The 11302-nt window shown below is 40.5% G+C and overlaps 1 protein-coding gene across 2 annotated transcripts; it reads right to left on the bottom strand.

Annotated features, from left to right (window-relative positions):
- Positions 1-1951: 1951 nt before the first annotated feature.
- On the bottom strand, positions 1952-9574 carry LOC119136617 (calcium/calmodulin-dependent protein kinase type 1D-like). Of its 2 annotated transcripts, XM_037275200.1 has the most exons (13): positions 9482-9574; positions 8106-8218; positions 6101-6226; positions 5630-5704; positions 5393-5531; positions 4909-5032; positions 4722-4797; positions 4227-4339; positions 4068-4146; positions 3769-3856; positions 2959-3293; positions 2787-2887; positions 1952-2211 (listed from the first exon to the last, which is right to left on the bottom strand). In XM_037275200.1, the coding sequence occupies exons 2-12, from the start codon at positions 8189-8191 to the stop codon at positions 2830-2832; spliced, it is 1299 nt and encodes a 432-aa protein (XP_037131095.1). In that variant the 5' UTR covers positions 8192-8218; positions 9482-9574; the 3' UTR covers positions 1952-2211; positions 2787-2829. The 2 variants fall into 2 exon arrangements, with proteins under 2 accessions (XP_037131095.1, XP_037131086.1); XM_037275191.1 differs by lacking the exon at positions 9482-9574 and having other exon boundaries at positions 8106-8410.
- Between the last annotated feature and the right edge of the window lie 1728 nt (positions 9575-11302).

The following is an 11302-nucleotide window of genomic DNA, read 5'->3' as shown; positions in this document are numbered from 1 at the left end:
TGAACAAACTAATCAAACCACACAATCTGAAGGCGCTCCAGTCTCTGAGCAGGAAGGGTCTCACGGCCAAAACCTTCGACCTACTGTCGCGGTGTCATCAGGCTGTTCTCTTGCGAAATGTGTCTGATCTTTGCCACAGAGAGGCTTGATGTCATTTGTCCCCACTCGACCTCACGAGGTCCGCTTCCACATCTCGCCTGTCAAGTCATCACGCTAGTGACTGGAGTCCACATCGTCCACATTTGAATGACATTCACCAATCTGGTTAGACTTGAAATGCCAGCTGCAAGCGTGCAAACACCCATAAAAGCAATATTACCATCTTTGTTGACTATTTTTCAAGACTTGAGCAGTTGCGCCACTTAAAACAGAGAGAGAGATGCTGATTATTTACAGACTATAAAATCCATCCTTCTCCGCTAGTTAGCTGTGTAGTCAGAGCTAGCGAGTTATCTTGCCACCCAAAATCTTTTTTTCCAGGTTGAAACAAGCCAACCAGGTAGTAACGGTGTTGGATGAACTATCCTTACAAGTTCTACTTATTCTTGTAAAGTCCGCCTTGAAACAAAAGTTGTAATCTCTGCTATTCATCTTAACGTATGACAAAAAAGTTATTAACGAATCAGAAGTTTGAAAGACATTTGAGACCTGGCAATTGTGATGTCATTTTCAGTCGACAGCAAGTGGCAAAATGGCCGCCCCTCGAGATGGATAAAAACAGGTGGATTTTGCCCGTTTTATTCATATTCCACAATCAAAACAATCAAAACTGTGAGGACACTGTGTTTCAATTTGTTAGGCTATACAGAACATTATCGCAAAAAAAAAAAAAAATTGAGTTGACGTCCCCTTTAAGATTACAAAGGCGTCTTGATGAATCGATAGTGCACCTGAACTGCCCCCGAGGCTAGGATACAAATATTAACACATATTTCTGAAACTGTTGCTTTAATTATGCTAGCAGTGAATTTTCTCATTGAGGCAGTTTGAGAAACGGATGTTGATCACCAGGGGGGAAAAGGTTGCCCTTGTTTGGAGACCTTTGCTCCATTTTTCTGTCTCCTGCGACTTGTTTGAGTAGCCTGTGGCTTCACCAGGTTATTATTACTTTTTGCCTGGCACATATACAGAAGTTGATGTAAAAAAATAATTTGAGAGGAAAATCAAAAGCAGGTTTTGATGTTCACTGTCAACTGTTAAAATGGTGTCACATAAAATACAAAAACAACTGCATTTTTTGACTATAGGCCAAGGCAACACAGCTTTATTTATAAAACACATTTCAAGCTTTATTCATCCATTACATTTTCAAACACAAGCTCGCCCCAATGTGTTTAACACAATCAAATAAACATAAAAAAAAAAGACATTAATTTGTCTTCTTGTCCAACAAGCGTAGTTTATGGGGGAGTCAATGCAGAAAACTAAAACTGATTCACAGTTCACAAAAATGAAAAATGAAACATTGAATGAAATGGAAGGGGGAAAAAACCCCAAATGGACTAATTAGGTCGTGCAATGCCCTGACATATGGGCAATGAGAGCTAGATATATAGCATGGATGTCTGCTGACAACACAATGTTTTTATTTATGCTTGAATATACTTTTATGAAATTATACTCAATTCCCATAATACATATGGAATGTTTCCTGTATGGTGTATAATTTCAGAGACCGCATTCCAGGGAATTGCCCTCTCTTTACAACCCCTTAAATTTGGCACCAATTGAAATGAATCTCAATTGCAAAATTTTGGAAGGAAATCACCAAAATGATACTCAAATGTAAGACATACTATGTATTTTTCCAGCATGGCTTCTAGTTTTTTGGGCTAGAAGTGTCTCCTGAGTTTCAAGTTTGTAAAATATAATGAATTTTTGAGTATGGGAAATCCCTAGGGCTGCAAATAATGATACTTTTACAAAGTTGAAATTATATATAGCATTTTGGTGCTCAACATTTCAGAAAATCAGAAATTGTCGATCATTGTTTTTCGTTGCCAATGTATGTCGAAAGCCTCCTAGGCACTTTCGTAACTAAATGACAACACCAATGTGACAAATGTGTCCCATTGGCTGCAGTGGAGAGTTTGCAGACAGATGGCTCATGTCAGGCAGGGTTAACCACTTCCCATTCTCAGCACCGGGTGGCGCTGTAGACAAAACAGCCGCATGCTGCTGAGCTGCTCAGTGTGTAACAGCTACACAAACCTGCAGAGAGAGCTAAATTCAGATCATCAGCAGGAAGCTACTTTGAAAATATTAGCGTCTTTTTTAGATTTTGACCAAATGAGAATGGCACAAACGAGAGTTGCACAATCAAACAAAAATCTCACCCATTTTTTTTTTAAAATAGAGAAATAGATTATTTCCTCATTGTGAAAAGTGGGCCCATTTAATTGAAAATAGTGCTATTATGCTGATGTAAAAGCAACAGGTTTATCTAGTAAACCGGTTCTCAATCTTTCGCATGTATGAAGACCAGTGCAACATGCACAATCTGAATTTTGGATTGAAATTATTTTTCGTACCACTAGAGGGAGCATACGCATCACTGGTGGTACTCAGGACGCAAAGAAACTGATCTAGTGGAAGAGCATTGAATCGTCGTGTCTGTCACTATGAATGAACAAATATAAATTATGAGAAGAAAAAAAATTATGAAAATGAAATGAAGCTGGAATATTTTTGGTGGAACGCCTGATGACCACCAAGCAAAGTGGTTGGGCATCAGTCGTCCGCCATGGTGTTTATCAGTATGAAAGTGAAATGAATTCCGTACTTACCAAGGAAAGAGTAGTTTTTCTCCAAGTAAACTTGACTCAAGCTTCACATGATGGAGCAAACGCTGGTCTGAAAGGTCTTTCCAATTCTGTTTTTGCCATATCTGAAAAGATAGGCGAGATGATGTCAGGTGAGTTCACAACGTCGGCCTGTCGGCCCGAAACGGATACGCACCCGTTGAGGTTGGCGGGTTCCGAGTGGAAGATGTACTTCTCCGTCTCGGCGATGGTGGGCGGGTGCTCCATGCTGTGGTTGGCCTTCAGCGGGTGGAAGTGGCACCTGAGGTCCACATGGCTGTCGGGCAGACTCATGTGGCTCGCAGACGCCATTTTCCCTTCGGCCTCCTGGTCATCGTGTACATTTAGGCCTTTGTGTTGCAAGACAGGGGAGGATGCCTTGACCACATGGATGTCCGGGATACGAGCAATCTTGGGGACCTGCCCGGCTGCGGCGTGCGCAAGCTGCAGCTTCTTCATGTGGTTGATGGCCACAGTGGCATTGATGGCTTGCTGTCAACATAGTACGACACATCCACATTTTGATACTTCAAGTCTCAGTGAAGTAAAAACGAAATGTCTTGATTTTTTTTTATCTACGACACACCACAGAAAAGACTGTTCTTAACACGGCTGCCAAATTTAATAATTATTTTGATACTCGATTAATCGAGTGGTCATTTTTTCCAATAAAAAAATCTTTTCATTGAAAAACCAGACATTCAATTGACATTGCAGAAAATGTGCAAACATAAATTGATTATGATTGACTGACAGGACAAGTTTGAAGTAAACAGCACTTAAGGGCTAATTAAGAGTAAAGTGCTCGTGAAAGTCCTACATCAGCGACCTTGATTACAAAACAAGCTCTATTCAACTGCCCTTAATCATTGAGGATTTAGGCAGTCACCCAATTGATTGAGCGTAAACGGCCCGCCCCCCCCAATGAGCTTAGCCGATCAAAGAAAACAAATGAGCCGGCACTGACCTTCCATTTGGACTTGGCAAAGTTCTTTTGGATCTGCACACTGACGGAATAGTAGATGTCCTGGCTGCGGGCCGTCTTTCCGATGATCCTAGAAAAGCACGCAACAGGTGTATTTTCGGGGAGGCTCTTAATCTTTCATCCCTGATTGCTTTTCTTCACTTTATACTATGTAGACTAAACGGCCAAAAAATTAGGCTTAAAAAAAGTGAGGAATATACCATATTATTTAACATGATCTGCAAATGGAGCAGCAACGGTGTTTTAAATGGGCTTTCAAGGCAGAGCTTTTTCAAACTCACCAGGGGTGTCGGAGTGCTTGGTCAGTGTTGTAGCGCTTGAGGGGGTTCTTCTCCATCATGTTTCGGATAAAGTCTTTGGCTGCATTGATCAAGAAAGATGGTGATGAGAGTCCAAAAACGAGAGACACCGGTGTCCACGTGGGCTTCGGCCGCTCTTACCCGATTCGGAAATGTCGTCCCAGAAGGGCGAGTCAAACTCGTACTGCGCCTTGATGATCTTGGAGAAAAGGCGAGTCTCGCTCTCTTCGTAGAAAGGAGGATAGCCACAGAGTCTGAAAAGACACAATTAAGAAATTGAATCAATCAGAACAAAAAGATATCAAAAGAAAAAACATCAAAAATGCTTTTGTTAAAACAAAAACTGACTGAAACTACTACACTGTATGTTTATAAAATAAACAAAAACAATATATATCATGGTACTAAAATTGTCCTTTGTTTTTATCGTTGTTATTTAACACCATAACTGAGCTTTCAGGGTTTATTTATATCGTATTTATTTCAGCATTGCTGTACATTTGCAAAGTAGAAGGTCAAATATTATTCAAATCGTTTTTTTAGCTGGCACTGAATGAATACATTTGCAATGTGCAAGGTAAAACGACGCTGGAGAAATTGTTAATTCAGTTTTGACTTTTTGACTCGGACGCTCACAAGATATAGGTGATCACTCCAATAGACCAGCAGTCCACTGCCTTGCTGTAAGGCTTCTGTGCCAACACCTCAGGAGCTGCAAGAAGTGAAACATATTCAGTTAGATTTCAAATCAGACTTACGATGTAATGCAACAAATACATGTTAGTCGATTTAGGAATAAATCATTGAAGTGTATCTTCCTCACCAACATATCCTGGGGTGCCACAGGCAGTGGACATAACACCTTTGTCCACCATCTTGGACAAGCCAAAATCACTGATCATGATCTTGGAGTTCTCCTCTGGGCTGTAGTACAGAATGTTCTCTGGCTACACAAAGACAAAATGTGCATTAAGTTTGTCGCAATGATTGTGAGAAGCAGACATTGACATATTGCTCACATTTTAAATAAATATTGCACCACGGCTCAGCTAACTGGCTAGCATGCTAACGTGCAAAATCTCTGCAATTATTATTTCACTTTGGAGATTAATTTCGTTCATATTGAACTGTATTTGTGGGTAAATTAATATAATTAGTATTTATTTCAAGTGTCTGACAGCAGGCAATATTCTAATTGATGGCTCAGGGAAAAAAAAAGAATCCAGTAATTGATAGTTGTAGAGATCCAAGGATTTTGCCTGATGCCAGCAAGGTATTTTGTCCTTATTTTGTTTTCAAAGTTGTACCTTGAGGTCCCGATGGACAACGCCGCTCTGATGCAAGTAGCTGACAGCCTGCAACACTTGTTGGATCACACGACTGGCGTCCCTCTCAGAGTACACACCTCGATCCAGGATACGGTCAAAGAGCTCGCCGCCGGAAACGCTGGTAGTGGCGCATGGACACACAACACTTGTATCAATCAACCTTTCAACTGTTCCTGGTGCCACTTTGTGGGCGCCATTCATCCAATTTCAACTCACAGTTGCATGACCAGGTAGAAATGCGTCTGGCTTTCATAGAAATCCTCCAGCCCCACCACGTTCTCATGTTTGATTCTGTTCAAGGGCACAACAAATGTGGAGAACGGTTCATTTTACTCAAACGTACAACTAGCAAAATCAGACTCTCCACGCTTCGCTTTTCAGCTACAGGTATGTACAAACAAATCATAAATACAAGTGTTTATCTGCTTATTTTATTACTAAACAGACCAACTGTGAGTTAAAGACTGTATTAGCAAGTTAAACGAAATAACGCTTAAAAGTGCGCTGGACTCTTTCATGCAAAATGAGCCTTAAATTTTTTGATTCAGTTGTTCTTTATCTGCTTCAACATGCCCTGGTTGGGATGACATAAAAATAGAACCCCCCGGTTGAAACCGGTTTTCTGTCTGTTTAATCAGAATGTGTATTATTCTACAACATGCCAATTCAAATCTAGACGCCACAAACCTCCTGAGCACGTTAATCTCGTTCTCCAGGTTGAGGTCCCTGGTATGCTTCTTCTTGATGCATTTCATTGCGAACCTCCTTCCCGTCTTCTTCTCCCTCACCATGTAAACTTCGGAAAAGGCGCCTCTGTTTCATTGAATGCACAGAAACACAGAGGATGAGTTTGACATTTTATTTCACGACTTCTATCACACAGACTACATTCAAAGTACGTATAAGTGGCAAAAGTATGACGGTGAAAAATGTACACAGTGCTTCATTAATCAGATGATAAAAGAGACACCCTCTCGCAGTCTCTAAACCCTTGGGCTGCATAAGACGGGTAAAACCAAGTGGGGCTAAGTACAGTAGCAAAGCATTTGTACTGAGTGTGAGATGTTCACATGTCGGGGACATGAGTCGTGATGTGCCCCGGCTATGTTGAGCCGCTTCTGAGAATAGGTGTTCCAACGTGCGGATTAAGGCCTCTGTATTAAGGCCTCCGTCCCTGACGTCACGGAACTGCCCCCCCCCACCCCAGGTCGCACATTGGACCACTTAAGACGCAACAAGCTCCTTTGCGTCTTCATGCGACACCCGGCATGGAGCACCCCCATGATAATGATCCACTTCCATGAAGGCGTTCACTCCTCAAAGCCTTTCTATTTATTGTGCAATTTGGTGCGCTTACAAATTATTATTGTTTTTTTTTTCAACGGTTTTGTTAAACAATTTATAGGACCTCAATCATAAGCATGGGGGGGGGGGGGAGTTCGCAAATATTTAAGGGCATGACATCTACTTTTACACCAGATAGATCTGCTGATTTTACACATAGACTAACATTTTGTAGTAGGGTCACATTTAAGGTCTTTTGTGTCTTTACTTTTTTTTTTTTATTGACACGATGTACGCTTAGTTTGCCGGATGATTACTCCAATTATGTGCCGGGAAGATGCGCCATCAAGGGCGGAATTGGTTAATTTGTTTCCTTTGTTGTATTATGTCTATGTTTTGGACACTGCATCAATAAGTTTAAAAACAAACTCATTTCATGTCTCCCTTATACATAAAAACAATAGTTCAGGTACAGGATTATGTAAAATTGATCAATTCAAGTTTGTATTAAAATGAATAGCTTTGTGTAAAGGAAAACGCATACATCAGTCAAATGCTGTTTCTATGGTAACCACAACTCATTTTCCTTCTATGACCCTCCTGGAAGCTTAGGAGAAATCAGTCGGCAGGAAAGCTCAAATTATTTTGGAGTCGAATATGAAGACAGCTGCGTCCGTGGATGCAAACGGATGCGGCATGTTGGCTCCTCAGCATGTTTGCATGCAGCACAGCACATGTTGCTTCGGAAAATAATGCCATGGTGAACCTAACGCCCACAACATTGCAATTTTGAACAGCATGTCATCGACGACTTTAACGTGCGCAACACAATATTTACGGAGCCCCGGATATGAAATGGTGGAGAGAGAGAGAAAAACAAAACGTGTAGCTCATAACATGCTAATTTGTTTCCGCAAATTTGTGGCACCATGTCTACCTTTCCTATTTGAAGCATTGACATGAGAAAAATATCACGGCACACCACCAAAAACAGGTCACAAAATGTACGGAATGTCTATTGCATCCCAAATACAAACATTCCTTCAGATGTGAAGGTCACATAGGCTACATGTTAATTGATCCATATGTTGTTTTTGTGAATGAACACCTCAACTGCCAGACAAACCCGGCGCCATCAACGAGGTCAGACAAGGCCTGCGACGGACACAATGTCTAAATCGCCTGTAAAGTAGGCCTTGTCGTAGTAATCCCATCAAATGATTCGTCTGGCCTCCAGCAATAAAAAACTCAATCGCATTGGGGACTGTGTGCTAAAAAGTATTAAAATGGAAGAAAAATCCATCTATCTACAGTACCTAATTTGATGAGGCTAAGAAAGGTACACTGATCAAAATGGAAAGCAAAAAAACAAAACCACAATGTTCATCTAGTTAGTATGTGCACTTACGATCCCAACTCCTCCATGAAGTCAAAAATCTCCTGGATGTCCTGCGTGTCTTTTTTCCACACGTCGTCGGCCTCCTGACGCCCCATATCTGCAGTGGGCCTCGGCGGGGATTTCTCTGGCAATACAAAAGAGAGCGACACTTTCACTTTTCTCACTCGAGACGATGGTTGTGCCAAAGTAAAAGCGCCACGGAAGAACTCAGCAAGGCTGTTGAAGCGCGCGCGGTCCCAGTTTTATAATCCTCCAATTCGTGTGCAGACATACCGGACGCCGCAAAGCAGAAATGGGATTAAGAGACAGCGCACATCGGTGAAGGTTGCCGCTCAGACAGTCTTCTGAGGCCACCACACGCTAACTTGTTTGGCAGGTTAGTCCGGATGCTCTCATACTTTTGGGGTTAGGAATAATTTAACAAATGTATTGCACTGTATTTAAAAAAACTTTACGCAATTCAGTAATTCTTTTGCATACCACTAGAGGGAGCCCACAAGTGGTACCACCATCTTTCGAAACCAACGTCATGAATGTTACGTGGAATCGAATTAGAGGATTAAGAACACCTGAAATGAGAGGGTTACCCAATTTGCTCTCCTGGCATCTTTTCTCTTATATAATGGATTAGAACGTCTTGATCTGCTCACCTTGATGACTTCAAATATCGCGCATTTAATTTATGTAAACTGTTTCCTTAAAAAAAAAAAAGCTTTGTGTTCATTGAAAATTCAAGTCCGCAACTCATATGAAAAGTACTGCACTGAAATGAAACACAACTTCTTTTTGTTTCATGCCATCTGACAACAGCTCATCAAAATCAAGCAGCACATTGTTTTTGTCTAAATGAAGCGTAAACAACCAAATCACAAGAACACAAAACGACAGCAAATTTTGACGCTTCAGTAGAACATAACGTGACTATTCATTTTAATACATCACAATCTGCACCCATTGTTCAAATGTGACATGATTATCACAATTACATTTCATTATTTTAATGTCGAGAGAACTTTCGATGTGAAATCAATCCACTCTGTACATATTGCAATTCATCTTAATCTCAAAAATCCACTTTCCAACGGGCACTAATTATTCAAGTATTGGTTAAGTTATATATTGCGTAATACATTTGTGTCTAAATTTACAACTGACCACACAGCAACATCTTAAGCATCTCTTTTATTCTGGTTCATCTTAGACCTAAAGAGGATTCCTCACTGATTCTCTTGTATTTATCTGTACTTAGTTGCGTGTTCTATATTATTAATTTAAATATTTGGGAGCATTGCTGCTGTGACAAGATCATTTCCCTTCACAGGATCAAGCAACAATCAGAATATAACCGTCCGTCCATCTAGCTATCTCTATGTAACAGGACTTACCTAGGGAAATGCTGGAAGTCTGCTGTGACTCTCTTGCCGTGTGTGCACAGAAGCCTGGCTGGGATGTCGCATATACCTGGAGGAAGAGGAGGATGAAGAAGATGAAGGAGGAGGATGAAGAGGAAGGGGCGGGGCATAGAGCATACTACTTGTGACAGCAGTCACATTAACATAGACAAAAGGGACATTGAAAAATGTCCAAGAATTTTCAGAGTTTGTGCAGTTTAAAACTTCACATCTAGATGTTTTTCCTTTTACAGCAAAATAATTTTGTCTCCAAATATTAAATCTCTGGATTTATTGATAATTCTCAGATGGTTTTCCAAAGAGGTTTGGGATATTGAGCCTTTGGGGTGAATCTAAAATGCACGCTTGACCTTTGGGCAACTTAGTCTGACCTTTATTGAGACCTTATTATGCAACCTGCTGGCCTTAAACAAAGAACATAGCTGTAAAATAACAAGCATTTGATCCATACATGGAAGAACACATTTTTTGCAGGTTCAAAAAGACTTGTTCTGCTTTTCATTGCTCTTGACATTTTGACACCGTTTCAGATGCCACCCAACAATAGATCAACAGTAACTCACCATCAAACAGAAAGTAGGCACCAACAGAGGACACAAAGGAAGTTATTTTGGTGTTCACACAGTTACGTAAGTTGATTGAATTGACGCTTAACCCGCCGGCTGCTCAACAACAACCGGAGATTAGGCAGCAGCACTTGATCAACCAACAAGAAAATTTCACACACAGCAACTGCAAAAACAAAAACATACAAATGAGCTTTTGAGATGATGAAAGTTGTTGCCAATATAGTTATTTCTCCAAATTCAAGTAGTTCAAATGTGGATTTTGACGTGAACAAACGGCATCAGCTCATATGAATGAGTCACACAGGAAAGGAAAAAAATAATTACAAGGGCGTGATTATGTGTTTCTGGACTTCTTGCACGTTTGTCACACTTGGTAAATATTTCCCATCATCTAACAAATGTATCAGTCAAGTAAAGACAAAATGCAGTTTTTATATGAAGGTTTTCTCCTATTTACGAGCATAAACGGCCTTTTAAAGGTCATGCCGCAAACTTTTGTTTGGACCTCGTCGAAGCCACTCCAAAATCTTCCTTTTGTTTTTTTCCAGTTTACGACAGGTCCTGGAGCAACAGGGCAGCCCCATATCATCACACTACTACCTCCGCGTTTGACTCTAGACATGTTCTCCTTAAACGCTGCGCTACATTTTACACCATATGTGACAAAGACACATATCTTGCAAGAAATTCAACTTTTGTTTCATCAATCACATCTTTTGCAACAGTTAAGACAAGATGTTTTTTTTTGTCAGTAGTGTCTGCAATGATGTCATTTTTGCCCAGTAGCTTGCATATTATTAAATCATAAATTCTTACCTTAATTGAAGCGAGAGCCATCAGTTCTTTTGACATCGTGCTGGGTTCCTTTGTGACCTCCTGGACGAGTCATTACGATGCTTTTGGGGTCATCTATAGGCTGGCCACTCCTGGGAAGGCGAGTAACCATCAAGTAGCCTACTTCTTCACACAGGGTCAGGAAGCATTGAATATTCTTTTTCTTAAAGGTTAGTGTTATGGGCTGATGAATAAATAAATACATCAAATAATCTAAAAATGGCTTTTTTTGTCATCTAGCTTGTCTTTGTCAATTCTTTACATTTGTTGGATGATCTAAGATATTCACGCGGGCAAATCAATTGTAAATGCTTCAATCATAAATACTTTATCCTAATAATTTATATCACCCCCCCCCCAAATAAAAACACATTTTATTAGTCTTTTCCTT

This window comes from Syngnathus acus, chromosome 2 (genome assembly GCF_901709675.1).
Source record: "Syngnathus acus chromosome 2, fSynAcu1.2, whole genome shotgun sequence".
In the NCBI taxonomy this organism is placed as follows: Eukaryota; Metazoa; Chordata; class Actinopteri; order Syngnathiformes; family Syngnathidae; genus Syngnathus; species Syngnathus acus.
The sequence above is the reverse complement of the archived record's forward strand: the minus strand, read 5'-3'. Positions and strand labels throughout refer to the sequence as shown.

Bases quoted from the DNA above. Each gene is read 5' to 3' on its own strand.
- LOC119136617 (XM_037275200.1), bottom strand. From the start codon at position 8,191: ATGGGGCGTCAGGAGGCCGACGACGTGTGGAAAAAAGACACGCAGGAC. The intron at 4,340-4,721 runs GTGAGCGTCCGA...GTGTCTTTTCAG, and splicing joins GGAGTGATCACCTATATCTT to ACTCTGTGGCTATCCTCCTT. The intron at 2,888-2,958 runs GTGCGTATCCGT...CTATCTTTTCAG, and splicing joins GAACCCGCCAACCTCAACGG to ATATGGCAAAAACAGAATTG.